General features: G+C 38.9%; 1 protein-coding gene across 1 annotated transcript in view; it reads right to left on the reverse strand.

The window, feature by feature from the left end:
• Positions 1 to 1,845: 1,845 nt before the first annotated feature.
• ANKRD22 (ankyrin repeat domain 22) overlaps positions 1,846 to 26,288 on the reverse strand; it is a 28,934-nt gene continuing 4,491 nt past the window's right edge. The window contains exons 2-6 of the mRNA XM_004680900.2: positions 9,133 to 9,324; positions 5,691 to 5,798; positions 3,418 to 3,495; positions 2,182 to 2,280; positions 1,846 to 1,937 (exon numbers count right to left, since the gene is read on the reverse strand). Of these exons, the coding sequence (XP_004680957.1) occupies positions 1,860 to 1,937; positions 2,182 to 2,280; positions 3,418 to 3,495; positions 5,691 to 5,798; positions 9,133 to 9,324 (555 nt within the window). The 3' untranslated portion in view covers positions 1,846 to 1,859. The remainder of the gene's footprint in view (positions 1,938 to 2,181; positions 2,281 to 3,417; positions 3,496 to 5,690; positions 5,799 to 9,132; positions 9,325 to 26,288) is intronic.

The following is a 26,288-nucleotide window of genomic DNA, read 5'->3' on the forward strand; positions in this document are numbered from 1 at the left end:
TGGAAACTAAACATTCTCAATATCATTCAAATAAACCTTAAAAGCCTCTTTATTTTTATGTCATATTTTTGAAGCAATAAAATAGAAGGACAACTTCGGACAGAGACAGGGGTCTTGAATCTCTGGATGGTTGTTGACTTTGACAAAATAGGTGAGACAAATTCACTTTATAACCATGGTGATACACCTTGCCCAGGAAGTCTGTTGTTTTAACAAAAGCAAAGATAAAACAATGTACAGTGTAGATGAAATATATTTTAAGCATCTTATGAATAATTCTAAGAGTTATAGCCAAGTTTCAAAGAAGATAATTTTATAGTATATTTATGACTTTTGTAATATATGTGCTACTCATTGCATAAAGTATGTTTGTATATTTCAGCACTAGTTTCTAGCCCAAGCTTGTTTGAGAGTTTATAGCCCATTACTGGGAGACTTAATGACTAGAAATGTCTGACCCAGTTTTCTGTCTTCAAAAATTAAAGGCTGGGAAGAAAATTTTATAATGTCATAAGTAGAAAAAAAAATGTCATGTATTTTATCCTTTGATCTTGACAAAGTTACTATTAGACAATCTGCCCAACTCATTTAATGTAGATTTATTTCTTTAGAAAATTGTCCAACTTTCACACATCTTTAAAAATGACAGTTGTAAATTATATGAGTAATAGTACAATTTTGTAGAACTCTGGTACCAAATTGAAGGTATATTGGTATGTGAAGTTCACTATTTTTTTTTTCATCCCCCAGAATCATCAGGTAACTCATTTCAATGTGAATGGATTTTAGATGATCTATTAAAAAACTATATATATCTACATCTGAATCTCTGTCTACATGTTACTTCTTCCCTTACATTATACACCCCTTAAGATCCTGGATACCTTTTAAAAGGTACTCCAGGATTTGATTTTTATTTAAGGCTGGTAAATCTTTGTAGACTTTGTAACCACACATGGTGACTTTAAAGTTATGTTTAAAGTTTAAAGTTATTCATAAAACTATCTTACTTTATAAAATTCAGAAATTTTCAAAATGCATTTCCTTTATTCTGTTTCACTGACAAGAGACTTATCATGATAGTCAGAATCTCCTATAGAAGTATAATCCAGATAGCTCATTATTCAAATAATTTGTTAATTTTATTAACATAAACAGAGCTAATAAATTTAATAGCCGCCTTTTATTCACAAAATAATCATAAAGATAATTTTGAGCAAATATCCTTAGAGTCATTTAATCTTGTTCAAAATTGAAATGGCTTTTATTTGTATCCTGGTACCAAAATCTAGAAGAAACAAATAGTCCAATAACCTTCTGGGGTGACAACATCCTGACTTAATAGAATTTGTCAAATTCTACTGTTTAGACAATTCACCACTGACAACTGATACGTGATTTTATTAAAGTTGTTTCACCAAAAAAAAAAAAAATACATATGAATTTCCAAGCCCACCCACGTACATACATCCTTCTATATATCTATAAACATGACAGATACATTTCTGTCTCCTGAGGCATGACATACATAGAACAACTCTTTACACACTGAGAAGAGAGGACACCAACTCCAAGAAATCTGGTCCTCTTCTCCAGGAGAGAATCATTTTGAAACATCTCCTTTGGACTGACATGGAGATTCCAAGGGCTTTGGTATTTCCCTTAGAAGGATTGTGCCCATGGTCAACTCCACTGACCAACAAAAAACATTATAAACACAAAAGTGTTGCCCATAGCAGCCAGCATTATCACCATAAAATGATGGCACCGGGTTTAGTGGACTACAGACCAGTGGTCCAAGACGGAGAGAGAATCCAGTCCTTTAACTCTTTCTACTTCCCCATCTGAGGTCATAAGGATTATGATGCTTTTCTTAGCATTAGTTCAATCTGGAAAAATTTTAATCTCCGTGCAATATCCAGAGAGCTTTCACCATTCTGAGGAGAAAAAGGAAATCTAGTTATTACTCTTCAGTATGGTCAAATATCAAAGGATCAAGCAAACAACTAGACTGACTCTCAGACATGGCAAGTTCTAGCAGAATAGGATAATTTCATTCCTTAATGAAGATGATTAATTTTTCCCTTAACAGCATGAGAAGCAGTTGATGTACTTCAAAAGAAGGTCAAGGTGAAATTATGCCATCGGAAAGTCTGCACACCATGGTCCACAGGTCCTTACCTTATTCCTTATCATGGGGTCCGCATGGGATTCAAGGAGCAGAGGGATGAGAGTCTGGTTTTTCATTTCACAGGCATAATGTAATGCAGTGTAGCCATACTGAAAGACAAAGAGCCAAGGACTCATCATTAATCATTTCACACATGGTAGGATAGAAGAGCTGGGGTGCAGGCCAGAAGGGAGGGCAGTGAGAGGAGTCACCAGAGACAGAATGGGGAGCAGAACAGGAGGATCGACTGAAATACACTGCTGAGGGGAGCAATGGGAAAGACAGGAGAGATCTGCTGAGCCATGTGGTTTAGCTCCTGTCTAGGGATTGAACTTGTGCTACAGTGGCTACTGATAGCTTCATAGTGCTGAGTCTTAACCCCTTTCACCACCAGAAAGGTCCCATATAGGTGTTTTCACAAATAGTGTCCTCTATGTTTTCTCATCAAAATGCCCACAGTCTGAAAAGGCAGTTAGTGTCCACGTGAGTGTGCTCATGCCCAGGTCAGGGCAGTCCAACAAGGGAGTCTCCCCTACCTGGCTTGTCGTAGCTTATAAGATGTGTGAAATAATAGCCTCTCTACTCTGTACTGATTTTAAACACAAACTAGGGGGCAAAATAAAATTGCATCCAAAGTTCTGCTTTTCAGAACGCTATCAAGCAAACACAGTTTTTGAAGTGACGAATGATACCCTTGATATCAAGATAACAGAATTAACTCTGGCTCTTATTCCACAGAAACACTTTGACAATAATAAGAGTTAATGTGATAACCGATTATTTTGTATTAAAATTATGGCATGATAAATGGATGATAGAGACTGAATTTTCTTATGTGGGCTAGAATCTAATTGCCTGGGAATACATTACACTGCATTGTTTAGAGCTGAAAATGGCTCCAAATATCTGAATAGAGTTTTTCAAAAATGTTTGCTGAATGTGTCTGTGTTGCATTCTCATGCTAGATTCTTTACTAATGAGCCTCTGTTTTGATTAATTTCTCCCCAACCAGAAGCTCCTAATAGTTGTTCTATAATCAGGAAAAAAAAAACCAGATTATTCCCATGAGAGTTTTGTGGCAGAATACAAAAATGCCCGAAGAACAGCGAGGGAGTAGGGGGTTAGTGAGAAAGAGACTTAATATAACCATGTCCTGGAAAATCAAGCATGCAACTTTTGGATGACAAGTAGCTGCCTGCAAATGATATTTGGGTATCATTTCAAAATGGCAGGAGATTCAAACTCACACAGTCCACAGCATTAATTTCCACACCAGCATCAAGTAACATCCGCACAAGGGTCTCATTCTGTTTTGTCTTTGATACCTGTAACAAATGACACATGCAAGATTTATCTACAAACTTATGTCTGGACTCTTATAATCAATGTTTTATTTTGATCCTAACATGCCTTTGTGTTCATGACATTTTCTTAAAATCTCTACCTTCATCTTGCCATCCTTCAATATTGATTAGTTCCTAAAATGAAGTCCTAGAATAGAAATATCAGTACCTGAAAAATTGTCCCACCTACCAACTTCTGCTGAAGACAGGGTCCATTCCCCTGTCTTTTCCTGACTCAAAATCCTTCCGATTCTCTGAGAACAAAAGCAAGCTCATTGGCATAGCGTACAGCACACCTTCCACAGAGTTCTGTCTCTACTCATGGCCCCAGCAATGTCACTACACCCCTCCAGCCTCGCCTGCTCTACCACAATGGTCGTTTTCAACCTTTTATTCCCACCAGGTTTCTTTGTGCAAGAGAATAGTCTCACAGAATAGTCCCTTCTTCACTAGTAGTTTCCCTTTCCCTCTCTCCGCCCACAGTACTCTTCTTCTAAGAAGAGTTCATCATCTGCCTGGTCAGGTGAAACTCCTCTCTGCTTGACTTTCCTAATGCTGATCACTCTCTACATCACCAGCTTTGTGGACATTTTTCACGTGTTTCTGTCATCTGATTTATATTCTCCATCACCTTCTAATTCTCATGGGGACAAGGACTAAACCTGTATAGCTTGCCATTGTATCTTGGCATGCAATACAGTTCCTGGCATATAGTAGGCCTACAATAAATCATTCAATGTCTTGAGTGATTTTGTGAATGAATGAAATTAACTAGACTCCTAGAAATCCACTTTTCTCACGTAAACCCCTAAAACTCTGACCACTGCCAATGTAAAAGTTGCTCCAACATTCTAATGCTTTGGTATGTATGGCTTGGCTAAGTCATGGGCTTCCCTTCTTTTATCATCTTCAAAGCTCCATCTATAACTTTTCTTATGCCATATCTCATGCACATCACAAATGTGTAGCTTCTAGTGTCAGTAAATAGGACACTTGTGCTATGGAGTGGCTTCATTGCTGTAAGTAATTTTCCCTAGACCTCTAGCTTTTAAACTTTAGACAGTCTTAGAAAGCAAGGTGGTATGTCAACAAATTATGAATGAGCTTTGTTAATCATAGTTGTGATTCTTTCCTCATCATCTCTAAAGAGATTTGTAAACAAATGACAGCCTCTCACCCGTCCCCAAATTACAAACATCCAAATGTTATATCCTAAATATACAATTAATCTTTCAAGAACTTTTCCCAGATATAAGTAGATTATGTGCTTACCAGTGAACTATAGCTTCCCTCTTCCAAATCCAAGTATCAACATTAATGTTACCCTATTTAACACAGCATTCTTCAAATGTTGTGCCATTTAAAAATCCAAGGAGGTAATTACATTTCTTATTGACCGATTTTGTTCTGGAACTGACATTAACAGGGATAACTAAGACCCAAGATCTATTAACTACAGTGAGACTGGAGTGTTATGATTTAACTGGAGTAAATTATGTGTCTGTTGAGTCATCTTTCAAAGGTGGAAACAGCTGTAAGGTCACAAGAGAGTCAGATGGGAAAAAATGAATGACTAAATGTAAACCTGTTATTCTATTAAAAAAACAAAAACATGAAATTCATAATATGACTATATCCCTACACCAATTACATCCTTGTTTATTTAATAAAATTACTTCAAGTCAAAAATCCATTCCACTGTGAGAAAATCTGCTTTGGATTCTCTACAAAGATCTGTATGCATAAATAAATAAAACATTTTTTTAAAAAAGATCTGGATACAATTCTCATGGTGTCTGTTTTTAAATTCACCAACAATGTGGGCTCTTCAAAGTCAGAAATTCAGAAGATACATTGTACAAAACAATATCTATCATATTTATAGAAGAGGTTTTTTTGAATAACCAGGATTTGTGTGCTTCCTTTGAATGATTTATAGTTGTTTCATTTTTCAAAATAAATACTGCACAGATTATTTTTATATGAATTAACTTTTTGGCCACCTCTCTTCTTTCTGTACTTCAATCACAACATTATATGTATGTTGGAAATGTCATTTAAGGCATACAAACCAAATTTTTTTTATTATTTCTTTACACTCTCTGGTCTGGCCAACTTGACGAGCAATGCCATGAATCCCAGTCAGTTGTTCCTGGCTCTGCAGGTTCTGTACTCACCATGAGGAAATATCCAATGAGCAGGACAGGCATTAAAAGGATAATGAGTAGGTAATCAAAGAAGGTAAATTTTTTCTTCACAGCATAATGCAAGCAGGTTCTCTCTTTCTAAGAAAGTAAGAAAAGGATTCTTTATTAATAAAACATTTTGTTTCAGATTTCATATTTACAGCTTACCATATCAAAATGAAAGTTCAGAAGTCTAAATGTTATCTAAGGTAAAGGCTCTGTTTTATTTCTAGACAACTCCTATAAGGCACTGAGTTAAAGACATGATGGTTCCCACAGCAAAGAGGACTGGCTTCAAATCTAGAAGACATTAGTGTTTAGTTGGTGTTTTATGATACTTCTGGTCTTCAGGCTTTATAGAACTTCTTGTACCTCTTCCTGGGACATAAGTCTAATAAAAAAAGTTCAAGTTTCCACTGACCAGAATATTAAACACAGTCCAGTCTAAAGAAATGACCAGGTGAGGGTCACAGAAAAACCAAGAGATTAAATGTGTTTTCATATGATCAAAAATTGGATTCTTACATCCATTTTAGTATTTGGAAAAAGCACAAGACTAAATTTGGTTTGAAAAACTATAGCTGTGTCTAGATCACCTATGCAGAACTCTTACTCATTTTGTGGTTTGGATATAGGGGAATCTTAATCACATGACAATTTCTCCATATTCTGATATCCACACTGGCAAGAAGACAGGACATGACTCAGAGAATTTTTAATCATGTGACAGACAAACTCCTAAGGATAGAGAGAGTTATAGAGTTGCCAGGTGGGTGGAAAGGTTCATAATAAAGCAAATGTGGACAGAAAATGCAAATAAGTATAATTCCAGACTCTTGTCATGAAATTACCAACCAAAGCAGTAGTAGGCAGAGCCAGAGAGAGAAGAGAGGTTGATTTCCACTTAGGGGAGGCGCTGGTCTTAAATAAAGACACTTTGTTTTTCTAATATTAAAGTATAGTATGTTCTCTTTAAAAAATGTGAAAACAGACAATAAGATAATGGTAGAATTTTAAACACCCATTATCAAACAGTTCAGAGTTTATTGTGTTCACATTTTTACTATATTTTCTTCCAGTCTATTCTTTTTTTTAAAGATTTATTTATTTATGCTTACAAGAGCTGAGGAGTAGGTCAGAGAAGTGGGGAGTGAGAGGATTCACCAGAGACAGAGTGGAGAGTAGAACAGGTGGATCAACTGAAATACACTGCTGAGGGGAGCAGAGGGTGGGATAGGAGAGGTCTGCTGTGCCATGTGGGTCAGCTCAACTCCCTGGCTGAGGATCAAACTCCTGCTGCAATGCCTGCAGATAGTTTCATATTGCTACACTTAACTCCTTGCACAAAGAGGGAGGACCCCAGTATATTTATTCATATTTAACCTTATCAAGGTATAATTGATACATACTTCCATATGTATATGGAATTTTAAAAAGTCAGATCATATTTCATAGGCAAAATCATCTTACTTTTTTAAAAATTTGTTAGAGCATGATTTAAATATTTCAAGTGAACAAAGACAATTTACAGTATCATAAAATAACATGCCATATTAACAGGAGCTTCCTATCCAGGACTTTGACATCTACAAGACTTATCTAGAAACTTACAATTGTGGGAAATCAAGAGTGCTTCCATCAAATGGGCAGTACAGAGGAGGAGGGTCACCCTGAAGCTCTTGTGAGACAACTCTGGTGCTATCTGAATCCTGCCATTTGCTAGCACTGACATGGCTGTTGGGCCAATCACTCCATTAGAACTACTAACGCCATCTTAATTTTTGTTGCAAACTTACAAAGGAAGTTCTTCTGGATATTTGTGTCCACATTCTATTTTTTTTTAAAGATTTTTTTATTTATTCGTACAGAACTGGGGTACAGGTCAGAGATGCGGAGGGTGAGAGGATTCACCAGAGACAGAGTGGGGAGCAGAACAGGCAGATGGACAAAGTACATCGCTGAGGGGAGCAGCGGGTGGGTCAGGAGAGGTCTGCCTCGCCATGTGGTCACCTCCGGGGCAGGCGGGGATCGAACTCATGCGGAAGTGGTTTAAGCTTCTTTGTGCTGTGCTTTAACCCGCTGCACCACCAGGGAGGGCCCCACATTCTATTTTAACGCTGCATATTTAGTTTTCATAAAATACTCTTAAGGGCTAATTGTCATCTTTGTCATCTCTTGTCATGTCCTCATCATCTTGGAGACCCCAACTCTCTGTGCCATTTACTTGTGCTTTCCGACCTTCTAGTTCTTCCAACAGTCAGAAATGGCTTTTATTACCTATCTCATGGTGGTTACTATATTCCGTTGCTATCACTGAAGTCCAGCCACCCCTGTATGTTTTCAAAAGAACATTTCCCATGCATACATTTTCCATGCCATGTAATATTTTCAAGCATTTGACTGCAACAGCTTCATGGCTTTCTACTAAATAAAACTAATTTAATTTAACCAAACCCTGTCTGTTGAATATTTCAAGTTTTTAACAGTTATTTTCATAAATAATACTATTTGAACATCCTACTTCATAGAACTTTGTCAACATTTCTAGTCATGTTATCAGCATAAGCTAAGTCATAGTCTAATAAGATAGTGATGATTTGAATTTCCTTTGTGAGCAAATTTGACTTGTCACTTTGACAAAAAAAAAAAATTAATTTGCTTCCATGATCTCAATGTCCTATGTTAGGCATATGCATCTGAATCATTAGCAGAGTTTTGTTTTTGCTTTTTTTAAGACAAAAATGTGTGTATATGACCTTTGTTGGGTCCTCCCTGGTAGTGCAACAGGTTAAAAAAAGAAAAAGATCAAATGCTTTCAGTCAAATAGTGCAGCATTCTCTTCTTTTTTAGAACTACATGGGAGTAGGTAACTCCAAAATACACCTGCTGGTTGAACTATGTTTTAATTTTTAATCAAATATTATTAAAATAAAACTTTAACAAAATAAAATATATATAACAAAACACTGCTTTTCCACAAAATATCACTTTTACACAGCACCATGAAGCTAAACCCACTTCAGCATGAGTTCGATCCCCGCCGACCCCCAAGGTGACCCACATGGTGTGGCAGACCTCTCCTGACACGCCCGCTGCTACTCTCAGCAGTGTGCTCTATCAATCTGCCTGTTCAGCTCCCCACTCTGTCTCTGGTGAATCCTCTCACTGCCCTTGCACCTCTGGCTTGTACCCCAGTTCTGTATGCACAAAATAAATAAATCTTAATAAATATATGTATATATATTAAGCTATATATATATAGCTTTTAATACTCATATGTCCTCAATATGTGTCAGTCTCGCTAAAGTAATGTAAAAAAAATTGCTAAGATTAAGTGCCACCAATAGTAAGAAAATGGCATTCTGTACTTGCACTGAAGGGAGAAGAAAGGACAGTCAGTCAGTCACTCTCCATTCGTGTGGCGTGGCCTCACCCGGTTTCTGAGGTTCACATCAGCATTTCTTTTTAAAAGGAAGGAAATGATCCTCAGATGCCCTCGCCGGCAGGCACAGATCAGGGGGGTGTCTCCATTGAAGCCATCTTGAACGTTGACACAGTTGCTGTCCTCCCTCACCCACTGCCACACCTGGCCAAAGTCGTTCTGATAAGCTGCCTGGCAGATGGGCTGAGAAAACGAAAGAAGATTTTGAAATATGGGTAGAGTGAAATCGCACCAAGAAAGGAGTCTTATTATTCAGGAGTTTCCAAATTGTCATAGGGTTGGGAAATTGGATTTTTGAACTCATTATGCCTAGTTTTCAATCTAGAACAAACATAAGGCCATAGGAACCCCTCCTCCCTAATGATTTTGTAAATTGCTTGAAACACAGAACTATTCACTGAATGGATAAATGATTGCATGGAAGGAGGAAACGGTACAGATTCGCTCACTAGGAACCTGAGAGTGGTGTTCATCAGGAGATGAGCCCATCACAAGGGCAAAACTCAGCTGCAGGCACAACAGGCACATTGGAATTTAGGGCCAAAACAGGCGATGGGACAGGACCCTAATGGCCCTTGTAAGTCAGCAACTCAGAACAGTGGAAAAAGATCTGTTTTAGACAAAGAATTACAAATTGTGCAATCAAATGTAATTTTTTTAATCTTTTTTGTTTTCCAAAGCTTTATAAGTAGCTTTGCAAAGCTCTGTGGGAGTCTAGCAACTAGACCTCAGCACACCCCTTCTTGCCCACTTTCCCTCAGGACTCCTTCTGGACTTACCTCCTTACCTCAATCCCAGCAGGCTGCTTCCTCCAGCTAGGCCCTGCCTGATCCTTCTCTATAAGCCATTTTCCCTCTCCCTCTTCACCTGGCTAACTTCTAATACACCCTTCATGTCATAACTTAATTTTCATTTTATCCAAATTTTTCCTGATTCCAGTGTTGTGGCAATTTTCCAGAGAAATCAGAGTACGCTCAGAGGAGAGAGATTTTACTTGTCACACCAACAGGCACAGTGGGATCAGTTCCAAAAGGCTGAGCTCCAGATTACGAGAGTAGTAAGGTTTTATACAGTTTGTATGAGGAAACTTGTCATTTAATCTACCATAGCATAAGCATTCTTTATTGTTCGGGAAGGGGGTCAGGGCAGCCCTGGGTCTACAGGATACCCCGGTAAACAGGGATTGTAGTACACCCAGCAGCCTCTCTGATCCAGCAAGCAACAAAATCAAAGCAGCAGATTTCCCTAAGCAGCAGGCTTGGGAAAGTAGCAAAATCTAAGCACATAGGAAATGTCCTGCTTCACCAGCACATGTCCACAGCAACTGGCCTACCTATAACTTTCTTCTGAGTTATTTAAAATTGTGTTTCAGGCCAGCATGAACCAAAATAGGATGAAGTTAAATTGAATGAGGAAAGACACTAAAGCTCAGGATATAAACTTCATGTGGGTAGAGAATAGTGTTCTATTCACTACCATGTCCCCAGTATAGAATGCTGTCCTGAACATGTGACCTACAAATACCAAGCGTTTTTAGACTGCTTTTAATTAAACAATGCATTTAAAAAATAAAAGCAGTTACACTACTACCCGACTTGTGGATGGTGCTCAATTTTTAGAAAATATTATTATTGCTTACAAAATCATTCTTTAAATTGATAACAAAGTCAGATCTCTGTTGTATGCTCGTTGTAGTGATGGGGTGAGGTAGAGAGTCTGTATACAAAAATCAACTTATAAAGCAAACTTCTGTACCCCCAAAAGAAATAAGTGTGGTGAAAGAGTTGCAGTAGAAATGTTCAGCTACACAAATCACACTTTCTATTATCCTAAAGTCTTTGCACTCCTTGTTCTCATCAGCATTCTAGCTTAGCAGTGTCTGGGCTACCACCTGGTTGATAGAGAAATGACTGTGACAGGTGAAAGAATACACCTGGTATGGGGGTGGAGGGTGTGAGGTTTGGTTGTGATTCTGACACTAACTCCCTGGATGACCACAGACATTTCTCTTCCCCTCAGCATGTCTCACTGTCCCCAGTCACAAAATAAAGGTGTGAGTTCCTTTGGGGTCTCTTACTCTTTGCCTATCACACCCTGGACCTGGAGTCCCTCCTTAACCAATACACCTTCCATGTCAACAACCAAGATATGAGTCTGTGTTTTCCAAATACAAATATTGCTCAAAAATGTTCAGTGAATTTGCTACTGTTTTAGCAGTGTTTTGATATTTAAATATAAGTGCTACTGTTTTAGCACTTATATTTAAATATTTCAAGCAAAATTTTAAGGCAATGTAGTTGCACATTATAGATTTTGCCAAAAATCCATAAAATCCAATAAGACATAATACATTAGTAACAATGTAATTTCATCAAATTATTTTAACATAAGGACAAATCAAGGCTATTTCAACAAAATATAAAAGGACGTAGTCAAAAAAGGGGGTAAGCAGTTTTCTACTTTACACACAGATTTAGTGACAAGGAATAACTTATGTCATGGTTTTTTTTTTATAATTTCACCATAAATCAGTGAATATTTGCCACTAATCACTATTAATGATGGACTAGCATTTGGGAACTGATGTTCTTCCATGTAGAAATTGACAAAAGGGGGCTACAGAGTTCATTTTTCTTAATTTTTAAAGTCATTTCACAACATTTAACAAATTGAACTATTACTTATAGCAATTTGCATTTCCAACTTCTCTTTAAAACTGAAATATTTGACATACAGGGCCCACATTCTCAAAGGACACCAAATAAACCCCCCTCTGGTTTCCTCAAAAATCTTCTGGAGCACTAAAACAGCTGCGTGAAATGTGCAGTTTTCTGGCTAGAGTCACTCAGTGCTATTGGGTCCCTAATCAGTCCCACCTGAGTAACTTCACTTACTATTTAACCTGATCTTACCGTTCAACATCTTCTTGATTTTCTTATACCTGAGACACAGCATTTAGAGCATGTCCTGAAAAGGTTCTCTGCTGTTACAAACTCTAGAGTCCACTAGGGAGCAGCTCAGCGCCATAAAAACCTTGACCTACTGGTTGACAAACTAGGAGTGAGAATGGGTCAGACCACTTGGGTTGAAGAGGTTTTTTTGCTTGTTTGTTTGTTTGTTTGTTTATACAGAACTGGGGTACAGGCCAGAGATGCGGAGGGTGAGAAGATTCACCAGAGACAGAGCGGGGAGCAGGACAGGTAGATAGATCCATGAAGGGATCTAAGGGGAGCAGCGGGTGGGTCAGGAGGGGTCTGCCATGCCACGTGGTCAACTCCGGGCAGGCGGGAATAGAACTCATGCTGAAGTGGCTTTAGCTTCTCAGTGCAGTGCTTTAACCCGCTGCGCCACCAGGGAGGGCCAAGTTGAAGAGTTTTTATGCATTACGTTGCTCTCTGGAGTTTCTGGAACTGGAAGTAACTCTAGGTGTATAGGAAACCAGTGGGAAATGACTTCTACTTTACTCAGAACTCTTCTGTCCCTCCTCACTGACAAAATGCCAATTTATATCATTATCATTCCTGCCAGGACCATTGCAAAAATAGCCATTAATTGGTATTACTTCTTGTCTCACCCATCCAGCCCCCAATCTATCCTCCAAAAACAAGTTTCAGTCACTTCCCTGCTGAAAATCTTCAGTGATGAATAGGATCAGGATTCTATCCTCAAGCCACCACACAAAAGTTTTCAAATTTCCCAAGCCCTGTCTTTCCAATTCCCTCTCCTATGACTGCCTTATTCATACCCTTCACCTAAGTGAATAAAGGTCTGAGAGTTATAATGATGTTGCTCCCAGCTGCCCCCACCTGACTGTAAACTTCCTGAGGGCAAGTGTTGCATTTGTACTTATTCAACACTGTGTTCCCGCATACAGAATATGCCTGGCACAGAATGGACATTTAGTATATAGTTGGTGAGTAAATAAGTGAATGAATAAATCGTAATAAGAATTATTTTATTGAATAGCTCTTTTTTTTTTATTTCATTTTACTCTTACAAATCCTATAGCCTAAGTATGTTATTGTCCCTATTTTGTACAGGTAAAGTAGGAAGGTTGACCTCATTACCCAACTCAAAAATGACATTATGATAAAGCAAGTCAAAAGGCATGTCTAGAGGGCATACCTTCTGTCTTCATTTGCTTAAGCAATTTGAAAAACAGCCTTGAAAATGTCATGTGGCTATGAGATTATACTTGAAATTTTGAGGGGTTTCATTTGTACCCACTGTTAAGCTACACTTTACAGTCCCAGTAAGGATACTGGTCTACTCTAGCCTGCTAGTACCTAAGCCTTCTTGGTTATATATCCATGTTCCTTCTCAAAACTGAAGAGAATTAGTGACATTTGTCAAGAGGTAAAGTAGTGGTTAGAGAGGTTATGAGAGATCAGACTATAGTACAAATGCAAAGGAGGAAATGTTTCAAGAAAAAAAGATAGGGTGTGGTAGCACAAGAGGTTAAGTCCCAGCACTATGAAGCTATTGGCAGCCACTAAGCACAAATTAGATTCCCAGCCAAGGAGCTGACCCAGATGGCATAGCAGACCTCTCCTGTCATGCCTGCTGCTCCCCTCAGCAGTGTATTTCAGCAGATTTATTTGTTATGTTCCTACTCTGTCTCTGGTCTCTCACCTCAACTTCCCCACATCTCTGGCCTACACCCTAGTTCTTGTATGTATAAATAGATGAAATAAATCTTTTTTTTTAAATGGACTTAAGAGAGCTAAGTTTAAGGAAATATTGCCTGATTTAATAATTAATGATCATCCAGAGATCAATGTTTATAGAGGGGTGGGTCTGTGAAGAATTAGAGAATGTAAATGAAGAATAAATTTAGGGTAAATTTGGTAGTGAAAGCAAAGGGTGAGTTAGCAAGCAGGTAGAGAGGAATAGCCAGGCCCAGCAAACAGTCTACACATCTACAGACAAAGCAGTGTTGTTAAATGGTTATACATACAGTTTCTGGAAGCAAACTTTCTGGGTTCCAAACTAAAATCTACCATCTAACAGTGATGCATTTGAACAACTTAAACTCTTTGTGCTCAGTTTCCTTCTCCATTTAATAATCATCCTCTTTGTGAGGTCACTACACAAAGTATTTGTGTAATTATGTAGATGAAGTCCTTAGCTCAGGTCTGACTCATCATAAACCCTGAATTAACATTGCTATACTTATAATTATTAAAACATAATTAGCTCATGAAGATGGGCAGGGGTGGTTATGAAAGAGAAGATAATCATTTGAATGGGAGTAAAGAGATGATATGATAGAGAACAAAAATGGAAGCATTTTGACTATCTAAATTAAACAGAATGACAGTTCTGACTCTAACACCAAAGCAGGGAAGGAACAACACAAGTTGGATAAAGGGAACTTTACATTGAATGAGATATTGCCAGAAAGCTTGTGGTGTGATCTTCCTGCTTTATATTAAAATGTATTTATCATATTGTAGACAAAGATCAATTAATAACAATGATGCTTAGATAAATGAATGGGCTGATTCCATAGCCGACAAGGGTGGAAAAGCTCTTGAGCTCAGCAGTGAAGATTCAGTCATAATGATGTGAATAAAATTGTGAAATGGGGCCCTCCCTGGTGACGCAGTGGGTTAAAGCACCGCATTAAGAAGCTAAAGCCACTTCAGCATGAGTTCGATTCCCGCCTGCCCCGGAGGTGACCACATGGTGTGGCAGACCTCTCCTGACCCGCCCGCTGCTCCCCTCAGCAGTGTACTTCGTCGATCTGCCTGTTCTGCTCCCTGCTCTGTCTCTGGTGAAGCCTCTCACCGCCCCTGAGCCTCTGGCCTGTACCCCAGTTCTGTATGCGCAAATAAATAAATCTTTAAAAGAAAAGAAATATACCTTTCCTTTTCTGAGTAGAGGTTTCATTACACACAAGGCTCTTTCTTGGAATCATTTTCACTTCAAAAAAACCAGCAAATGTTCCTCAGAAATTGTTATGGGCTATTTTAAATGGGTTGAGTTTCTGCATGTAGACAGTTACAAGCAATTTAACATTCAGCATGTAGATGGTTACAAGCAATTTAACAAGTCCCCTCAGTCTCACCCAGAGTTCCATACGCTCTTTCCATAGGTGGGAATTTAGGGGAGCCCCCTTACTCTCTAACTCATAGGGGAAACAAAAATGAAAAGTGGATGGGGGGGTGGGAAAAGGAGCTCTGCTTTTAGCAGCATCTGTAATGGTACAAGCAATATATTTTTAGCTGTTACAGCTTATGCTTGGAGCTATGCTAAACATGATTATGTCAAAGAATATCAGCCGGATATTGTAGTTAATCATCAACCTGCTAATGGGTCCTATGCTCCCTGAGATATTGCTCACATTTTAGGGTTGGAAAGGTGAGATAGGAATGGAATGGGGTGGAGTTCTAGCATGAAGTTCTTGGTTTATTTTAAAAGCCATAAATGTGAGCAGACAAAAACACACAAAATGTTATTCTTTTTTAAGATTTTTTTTATTTATGCATACAGAACTGGGGTAAAGGCCAGAGGTACAGGGGAAATAAGAGGATTCACCAGAGACAGAGTGGACAGCAGAACAGGCAGATCGACGAAGTACACTGCTGCAGGGAGCAGCGGGCGGGTCAGGAGAGGTCTGCCATGCCATGTGGTCACCTCCGGGGCAGGCGGGGATCGAACTCATGCGGAAGTGGCTTTAGCTTCTCAGTGCTGTGCTTTAACCCACTGCGCCACCAGGGAGGGCCCAACGTGTTGTTCTTAATATTCCAGGTTTCCAGAGTTTTGAATGTTCCTTGATTAGCATGAGTATAAAACTTGCAATGCTTTATCATGTTTTTACTCTCCTTACAGGGACTTGTTTTTTTTATCCCTGCAGTAGTTTCAGGCCTCATTGTGCCTTCAGAATCACAAGGGAACTATTTTTTAAGATTTATTTTACGCATACAAGAGCTAGGATGTAGGCCAGAAATGCAGGGGGTAAGAGGATTCACCAGAGACAGGGTGGGGAGCAGAACAGGCAGATCAACAAAGTACACTGCAGAGGGGAGCAGCAGGTGGGTCAGGAGAGGTCTGCCAGGCTGTGTGGGTCACCTCCCTGGCCAGGGATTGAATTCTTACTGCAGTGGCTGCTAATAGCTTCATAGTACTGAAGTACTCCTTGCATCACCAGGGAGTCCCAACACAGAGCAACTTTTAAATAGTACTCATGCCCCATCTTCCTCCCACAGATTCTCATTCAACTAGCTGGACAAAGGGCCTGGGCCAGCATATTTCAAGTGTCCCAGTGCTTAGGTAGGATAGAGGACCAGGGTCTAAATATTGACCTGGTTCATTCTTTCTGAATCTGAATCTCTTCCTTAACTTCACTTCCCCAGCTAGGCCACAGATGGACCAATGTGCCTACCAAGAAGAGATTTTCACCCCTTTGCTAGGTACTTGCTGCTACAAAAGTCTAACTTCAGCAAGACTTTAACCTCTGGTGGAGAGATTGGACTTCACTGCCAGGGAAACATTTTAGGTACCATATAATCTGGCTGCAGGCAGGGGAGAGCAAGTAAGTTTCCTGGACACAAATCATTAAAAATTCTGTACATGATACAATTTGAAAAGTATCAGGAGACAAACAGGTAGTTCACAGGTAGGAGGAGATTGGCCAGAAAGGGAGGCAAGAGCCTGTAAACCAATAGTGGCTGCCGAGACAAAGGAATAGAACTTAGAAAAATAGGGAAAAAAAAATCACAATCATCTCACTCTCTAGGAAATGGAGCATGTTAAGCACAAAGTCAATAGTGATGAAGTCAATTTTAACAAATTAAAACAAGATGATGTGCTAAGGAGTAGCTAGCAAGTACTCTTTACATGGGGGGATGGGGGCAGTCATCTCTAAGGAGGTGACACATGGGTGGATGCACGATTTCACTTAGAAGGACACCAGCCATACATCCCAAGGCAGAATGTCATGAGCAAAGAGGAGATAGATGACACTGGGAAGAAAAGTTAGTTCATCAGTGGGCCCTAATAATTCTGTTCCTGCTTCTATCCTCTCTCCAACAAAGTTGGTGAAGAAAGTACTTGTGGGCTACGAAACACTACTTTTCTTTATACCTGGGGCTCCCCCAGGGGAGATATCACTGTGCCTTTAAATATGGCATGAGCTTTCAGGAGGGACTAAGTGTCATCTGTAAAATTTCCACTCTGATTGTAGCCCTCCTCGCCTATCGTAATTCTTGGGCTGCTTCTTCTTTACTTGTTTTGTATTTTCTTCCACCACCAATGGAAACATAGCACTGGGTGGGTGCTAGTAACCTGCATCAACCAGAGGAACATACCATTTCATGGCAGTGCTAAAATGTGTACACTTGGGCCTCCCTGGTGGTGCAGGGGTCAAAGTCTCAGCCTATAAAGCAATAGCAAGCCACTGTGGCATGAGTTCAATCCCTGGTCATGGAGCTGAACCATATGGCATGGCAGACCTCTCCTGTCTTGCCTGCTTCTCCCTCAGCACTGTACTTCAGTTGATCCACCTGTTCTGCTACCCTTTCTCTTGTGAATCCTCGACACCTCCCCCACCCCTGCACCTCTAGCCTATACTCCAGTTCTTATATACACAAATTAAAATAGATAAATAAAATGTATATGCTCGACTCTTTAGTACTTAGGGGGTCAGAAGCACTGGCTTCTACACAGTTAAGAATTTAGTAGCGTTTATATTTGATGCTCTGTATACTCAAGTTAGTGAAGATTCAATCAACTGATATCCAAGGTTGGTTGAATATGTAAATGCCTAGATTTAGAAAAATCTGCATAGAAGACCTTCCCAATGCAAACCTGAGTTCTTTTAGGGTCAGCTCTATTTTCAAAAGACAGACAGTGGAAGGATATATGGGATGGTACATGTCTCAAATTGACCAGAGAAATTACTTCATCTCTCCCTCTGCCAAGTAGTTAAGTCTACTTTTAGAGTATTAAGAAAGTAACTCAGAAGTATAATCTTTAGAAAAAGAATACACTTGAATTGATAGCTTCTTCTCATGTCTCATCACCCTTAAATTCATAAATGAATGAACTTTTTCTAGTTTATATTCTCTTTATTCTATTTGACAGATATTTTTGAGTATCTACTTCTACTCTAGACTAAGTATGATTATAGCCATAGGATATAAAAGGGAACAGAATGAAGTCACTGCTCTCAGAGAGGTTACATTTTAATGATGGAAGCAGGAGATTTGAAAACAGAAATGTAGCATGTTTCCAGAAAGTTCTAAGAGCTATGAAAAATGATGTTTCCAGAAAGTTCTAAGAGCTATGAAAAAGAGTGAAGCACAGTAAGAGAACTCATAGAGAATGACAAGGTGAGATATGAGCAGAGATCTGGAATCTGTCTTAAATGACAAAGTGCATCTTATCATTTTCAGGGGGAAGAACTTTGCAAACAAATGGGTACAAAGTCAAGGTCTTGAGATGATTGTTCTTCTACTGTATTGTAAAAAGAAGGAGATCAGTGTGGCTACATGAACAAACAGAGCAATAGGAAATTTGACTGGGACCAAGGAATATCAAGCCATGGTAAGGACTGGACTTACTCTGAAGGAAAGTTGTTGCAGTCTTGATATCTATGTTAAGTTTAGAAATTCAGTTTTAAGAGTTCCTATTTAATCAGAATGCAAACCATTCTGTTCCTATACTTGCTAGATTCCCAAATAGTAAACACTACCCACTCTCATCTACTTTTCAGAGGTTTTCCAAAAAAAGTATTTCTAATCATTATAGTTACAAGGTTAGGGAAGCTGTTTATATACTACATGGAGAGAGCATAGACATTAAATTAAAATAATTATTTCTTAGAATCTATAGAATCTTTTCGGTTAAGTTGCAATTTCTTCTGTGCCTTCTTTTCTCATCCCCAAAATGAAGAAATTCAAAAATGGGAGGAATAGGGCCCTCCCTGGTGGCGGAGCGGGTTAAAGCACTGCACTGAGAAACTAAAGACACTTCAGCATGAGTTCGATCCCCGCCTGCCCCGGAGGTGACCACATGGCGTGGCAGACCTCTCCTGACCCGCCCGCTGCTCCCCTCAGCAATGTACTTCATAGATCTGCCTGTTCTGCTCCCCGCTCTGTCTCTGGTGAAGCCTCTCACCGCCCCTGAGCCTCTGGCCTGTACCCCAGTTCTGTATGTACAAATAAATAAATCTAAAAAAAAAAATGGGAGGAATATTATTTGATGAATGTTTCACAAGGTATACAGAGCAGAGAGACAGAGAGATAATATTCCCAGACATGTGTGGGTTGTAGGACAATCATATGAACAATGGACAGATTAGTAGGATAAAACTTTATATTCATATGTAGAATCTACACATATGTAGATTATAAAGTCAACAGAAAAGAATAAGCATCTTTATCTTGAGCTAAGGTATGAGATAAGGACCAGCAGCTTCAAAAAGGGAGGAAGGGACTCATATGACAAAAGGGGGATTCAGGGCCCTCCCTGGTGGCGCAGCGGGTTAAAGCACAGCAGTGAGAATCTAAAGCTGCTTCTGCATGAGTTCGATTCCCACCTGCCCCGGAGGTGACCACATGGCGCTACAGACCTCTCCTGATCAGCCCGCTACTCCCCTCAGCAGTGTACTTTGTCGATCTGCCTGTTCTGTTCCCCACTCTGTCTCTGGTGAAGCCTCTCACCGCCCCTGTGCCTCTGGCCTGTACCCCAGTTCTGTATGCACAAATAAATAAATTTTTGGAAAAAAAAGGGGGGGGATTCAAGACAAACACCAGATGTTCCATAAGTAATTGTGTGCCCCACCATATAGGCAGTTTTCTCTAATACAAAGTTACACTTAATAAAAGAAAACAAAATCTAATTCTGGACTTGCCCCCAATTTTTATTAGTTTAGGTAGTTGGGAGAGGTAAAAGGTTTTCATGATCTGAGGTCCTGGATTGACCTCATCTTGAAATAATCCACATGCCAAAGTGTCACATCTACAGGACATCTATTCTGGACATCTTGGGGAAGCCAACCCTTCTGGGGACTGTTAGCTATGGGAGACTACATTGGAGGCCTGGAAGGAAGTTATTGCAATACCAGAGAATGATGAGTGCTAGTAAGATGGGTGGATGCATTTGAGATAAAATTTTAGCTGAAAATGAGACGGTATAAAAATTGGGATGGCGGTGGTCAAGAAGAGAAATAAATAGAAGTTGAAACGCAAGATTTTGCCCCAGCTAAGCCAGTTGACCATCGTGTAAGGTGGGAAGAACACTCAGAGAGTGACAGAGGATGGGATAGATGCAGGGCTCTGTGGCGTGCCACATTAGCAACATTGTGGAGACATCTGGGGGATGGAGGAGACACGGGATGCAGCTCCCAGGAGATACTGGGACAAGGGCTGACACTTAGGAGACCCCTGTGAATGAGTGCTATTTACAGCTATGGGAGAGAGGGAGTTCAGCAGGGGCGAGAAAGCAGGGGAATGGTAGGTCACTGGCTACTCATTATAGGGAGGCATGGTTTTGCCAAAGGCATTAGGGAATTTTATAGAATAACCTCTTAACCATCTGAGTCTGGAGCTTATAATACTCAATAAGGACAACATGTTTATCTAAAGGGATTTTTTTTTTTTAAGATTTATTTATTTATTCATACAGAACTGGGGTACAGGCCAGAGGCTCAGGGGCGGTGAGAGGCTTCACCAGAGACAGAGTGGGGAGCAGAACAGGCAGATCGACGAAGTACACTGCTGAGGGGAGCAGCGGGCGGGTCAGGAGAGGTCTGGCTCGCCATGTGGTCTCCTCCGGGGCAGGCGGCAGGCGGGAATGGAACTCATGCGGAAGTGGCTTCAGATTCTTAGTGCTGTGCTTTAACCCGCTGCGCCACCAGGGAGGGCCATCTAAAGGGATTTTTAAAAAATAAAATCTTCCTTGGGCCCTCCTTGGTGGCTCTCCTTGGTGGGCCCTCCTTAAAGCACATCACTGAGAAGCTAGCTGCAGACAGTGCAGCGTGAGTTCGATCCCCGGCCAGGAAGGTACACACATGGCACAGCAGACCTCTTCTGTCTTGCCTGCTGCTCTCCTCAGCTGTGTACTTCATTGATATGGCTATTCTGTCCCCCACTCTGTCTCTAGTGAATCCTCTCACCGCTCCACACCTCTGGCCTGTACCCCAGTTCTGTATGTATAAATAAATAAATCTTTTTTTAAATTAAGATAAAAAATAAATACAAACTCCCTTTACTCTAGAAACAAAAATGTAGGGGGTTCCAACTTCTATATATGAAGTTAGCTAATATATAAAATGAGATAAATGAGGAGTAACTTGAGTTTGAGACTTAAAAATTGACAAAAGCACAAAATGCCTTGCAACCCCAGAAGTTCTACTTCTTTGGAAGCACACCACAAGGATGTATACTGGCTATGTAGCTGTCTTTAGACTCAGAAAGATCTGGATTCAATCTTAGCTCTACTATAAGAAATAGAAATGAGAGAAAATTGCCCAACAAATTTGTTTTCTAAGGCAAGAAAGTTAAGTCATTTAATTTGAATATACAATCCTGCATGATAAAATAAGACTTCATTTCATATGCTTGCAAATGTATATTGCAATAATGAATCATGTTTGCTAAACATAAACAAATTGAAGATTTTCTTTTAATCAACTGAAGAAATTCCACCCTTTTTAATGCACAGTCTATTTTAATTTTTCATTACATCACATTTCCTTGTGTTTAAAGGGAAATCACAATTTCTCATCTTGACTTACAAGACCTTTGTGATGGGTCCCTGCCACATCTCCGACATCTTCTCATTGCCTCCAGGACAGTACGCTATCTATCAAGCAATGTTGTCTAGTATGGGAGGACCACATTAAACTGGCATTAGATTTGCTGGAGCATAGTGATCATGGAAAATCAACCAACTTTTAGTTAGCTGTGTGCATCTCCAAATTCTGTGTAGATAATGCACCACTCATAGCCTGCACTTGGAGGCGTGGCTTTCACTACTGAGCTCTGCTTTCTACTTCATTCAGTCAATTTCCAGGAAGCCCATGATTCCATGTTTTAGATTCTCCATACATATAGTCCATATAATTAGATTCATCTGTATTATGTATATACCCAACCACACCATCTTACACACTCCCTCTTTATCCTACTGCTTCCTTGATTCCTCTTTTCATGTTCATATTTTTTTTCATGTGTATTTTCATTACGTTATTGCCTCCAATAAGTTTGAGTCTACTTTTTTATTTTATTGATGTAACATGGGTTACAACACTGTATGATTTAGGGGAACATGTTGACATCTCCTCAAATGTATGTTACAACATCACACCCACAAGGAAGTACCTGTAGTCTTTTACCATAGATGACTGGGTATGAGGTTCATTTTCACTTATCACTATATACCAGGAGCTAGCATGTGACTAGAATATAGTGTGTGATCAATAAATATGTTAATTAGATGAATGGATGAATAAATGAATATGTATAAATTTTCAGTTCTGGTTCTGTTGATGCATTAAAGTTGTTATTTCCTTTTGGAAATGACATTTCCTTTTATCATTTGTAAAATTACTTATAATATATAAGGACAGAATTAAGAAATTAATTTAAATGGAAGCCCTTTACTGCTTCTTTGTGTGTAGAATGCCTAAAATTTTCTAGGAGGTCAATATACTAAAGAGTGAGGAAGACAGAGAGAAAAGAGAGCGCTCTTGAGATTACAAGGGAAACACAGTTTTTCAGTTGTGTTTGTCTTTTCCTGCATCATGGAATGATACAATATAAAATGCTGAACTGAAGCTCGCCTAACTTTCTTGTTTTATAGATATCATGACCAGAGAAAAGTTAGTGATTACCTAAGTCCCACAGAGTTCTTGGCACACTCATAAATAAATGTTACATATTCTTGACTTCTAGCTCAGTAGTCTCCTCATTATTCACAACTACTCCAGTCTCCTCTGAATGAGAGCATGTATGTGTGTGTGTGTGTGTGTGTGTGCATCCTCTTAGATAATCTCACTAGTAGATCTTCTCAAAGTTTAAAGGGATACATTACCATGACAGAATTTTCAAAAAACTCCTTTGGAGCTTATTTTCATGATTGACAGGGTCAATATTCTACAGAAGATTTTATAATTATTTAATGCACATGTTTCTGTGTGTTTTTTAGTTAAATTCTTGTTTATCTTCCTTTTTTACCCAATTTTTGTAATGTTTGTAGGGCAACACTTCCCTTTACAATCTGAGTAGAGTGTAAATCACTGGACCTTGAATTTGGTTTATTCCATTATCTTCACTAAGGGAAAATGGGGAAGAGTACTGACAGAACAAAAGGGTGATTAAAACCTATTCTTTTAAAGAATATGACTTCTCTGTTAAGTTTGGAAGCAATAGGGCTTTCCTGGTGGCACAGTGGGTTAAAGTACTGCATTCTGAAGTTCTCCGAAGCCAATGCAGCATGAGTTTAATTCCTCACCAGGGAGCTGACCCACATGGCATGGCAGACCTCTCCTGACCTGCCCGCTGCTCCCCTCGATCTGCTTGTTCTGCTCCCCAGTCTGTTTCTAGTGAATCCTCTTAACTACCCCTGAGCCTCTGGCCTATATCCCAGTTCTATATGCATAAATAAATAAACCTTTAAAAAAATTGGAAGAAATAAATGAATTAATCATGGCTATCAGTGATGTAAAAAGTATTGGTCTGAGTATACAAGTATACAAACATAGGTCTTAATCTTTAAAGGTAATTAGGATAACATCTCAGGCCCTAGTCCCTAGCCAGTAGATACTTCAGCTACATAACTCTAGGTAAATTACATAAATTATTTTTGACTCAGTTTTTTTCATTGATGAAACAAGGATAATAGTGATTCTCTTATGTGGTTATTGTATCAAATTATTTAACTCCCATACATATACAAAGTGCTTAGGATAGAGTTCTGGATAACAAGACTTAATTAAATGTATGTTGTTACTGTGCATATTATGAGCAAATAAGTTTCACACGGATTTAAGTGAATGTACATTTTTGAAAAGTCCATCCTCCAGGTTGATTGGTTGAGTATTCCAAGGTTAAGTTCTCACTGACCTCTGAGCATGTCCTCAGTAGCAGATTTTAAGTCCAACTCTGGGGTGTTTGCTCATTCTCTCCTTTCTTAAGAATGTATATTATATAACTATTAGCAATTCAGAGCACTGAATAACAGCAGACCCCAAATTTGCCTATTAGCATAATTATCAGTTTGCACTGAAGGCAATCAAGAAGAAGCAGATGCAAGGGAAGATCTCTGCACTCCCTTTACTTAGCTGAAAGCAGGACATAGTTTATAAGATACTCCCTCTCCCCTCTCTTCCAAGAAAGATCAAATTACCCTTATTCGTAAAGATGAGGCATAAAAGGAGCTACAGAACAAAATTTACTAACTAGTCCTTATTTTCCATTAGATTTCCCTATACTCTACCTCCCATTCAATTTGCCACCATAAAATACAAAGTTCTTTTCCTTTATCTCATCAGCTCTCTAAATATTTCTCATTCCCTGGTTAAGATGCTGTGAGTCCAAGTTCTAACCACCCGATTTAAGTTTCCTTAAGTACTGCCATGTTGGCTGTAAAATATGTTAAAAAAAAAAAAAAAGCTGCTGTTTTTTCTGTTAATCTTTCTGTTGTCTAATTTACAAAACCCATCAATGAATGTCAGAGGAAAAGAGACTGGAGAAATCATGACTAATGGGAAGGCCATTGAACTACAAGTCAAGAGCTTCTAAAGTTTATTTATGATTCTTAAGACACAGCAAAAGCAGTATTAAGCAGGAAATATATATCAACACAAGCTGACATTAAGAAATAAGATAAAGCTCAAATAAATAATCTAACCTTACACCTGAAAGAACTAGAAAGAGCATAACAAGAAAACCCAAAAGTCCATTATAGGGGATAAAAATAAGAAGTGGAGAAGAAATAAACAAAGAAATAATAAAAAGCACAGTCTGAAAAATCAGTGAAACCAAAAGCTTGATCTTTGGGGAAAAAATAGACAAATATCTAATGAGACTCACAAAGAAAATTAAGGGTAAAAGTTAAAAATAGAAATAGAAATAAAGTCACCACAGATATTTCAGGAAAACAAAGGATCATTAAAATATAACTATGAATATCTATATAACAATAAATCAAAAAACCTAGGCAAAATGGACAACTCGTACAAGTATACAACCACCAAACCAAATCATGAAGAAATGGAAAACATCAAAGACCAATTATAATAGAGGAATGTGAAATAGTCATCTAAATTTCCCCAAAAAACAGAAGCCTAGGGTCAGATGGTTTCACTACAGAAGTATTTCTGGTTAATGTATATGCAAAAATCCTCTACAAAATCTTAGCAAGCCAAGTTAACAATTAATTGAAAGAACTATATATCATGACCAAGTGGGACTTATTCCAAAGACACAAAAGTGTTTCAACATTCTAAAAATCAATTGAGGTAATTCACCCCACTGATGCAAGGAAAGATTAAAATCATAATGTCATATTGGCCCTCCCTGGTGGCGCAGCGGGTGAAAGCACAGCAGTGAGAATCTAAAAGCCGCTTCCGCATGAATTTGATTCCCGCTTGCCCCAGAGGTGACCACATGGTGCGGCAGACCTCTCCTGACCCGCCCGCTGCTCCCCTCAGCAGTGTACTTCGTAGATCTGCCTGTTCTGCTCCCCGCTCTGTCTCTGGTGAAGCCTCTAGCCTCCCCTAAGCCTCTGGCCTGTACCCCAGTTCTGTATGCACAAAATAAATAAATCTTAAAAAAAAAATCATAATGTCATATCAACCAATGCAAAGAAAGCATTTGATAAGATTCAGTGTTCATTAATAAAACTTTCCCCAAAACAGAGGTAGAAGAAATATCTTTAAAAGTAATAAAGACAATATATGGCAAATGCACATCTTAAATCATACTCAACAGAAGCTGAAAACTTTTTCTTTAGGTTCAGGTACAAGTTGAGGATAGCTCCTATCACCACTACTATTCAAAATAGTGTCAGAAGTCCTATCTTGAGCAATAAAACAAGAAAAAGCCATACAGGGAATCTAAATTGGGAAAGATGAAATTAAACTATCATTATTTGCAGATGAAATGATAATACATATAAAAAATTCTAGTGGTTACTAA

This window comes from Condylura cristata, unplaced genomic scaffold (genome assembly GCF_000260355.1).
Source record: "Condylura cristata isolate star-nosed mole 26May11 unplaced genomic scaffold, ConCri1.0 scaffold00011, whole genome shotgun sequence".
NCBI lineage: Eukaryota > Metazoa > Chordata > Mammalia > Eulipotyphla > Talpidae > Condylura > Condylura cristata.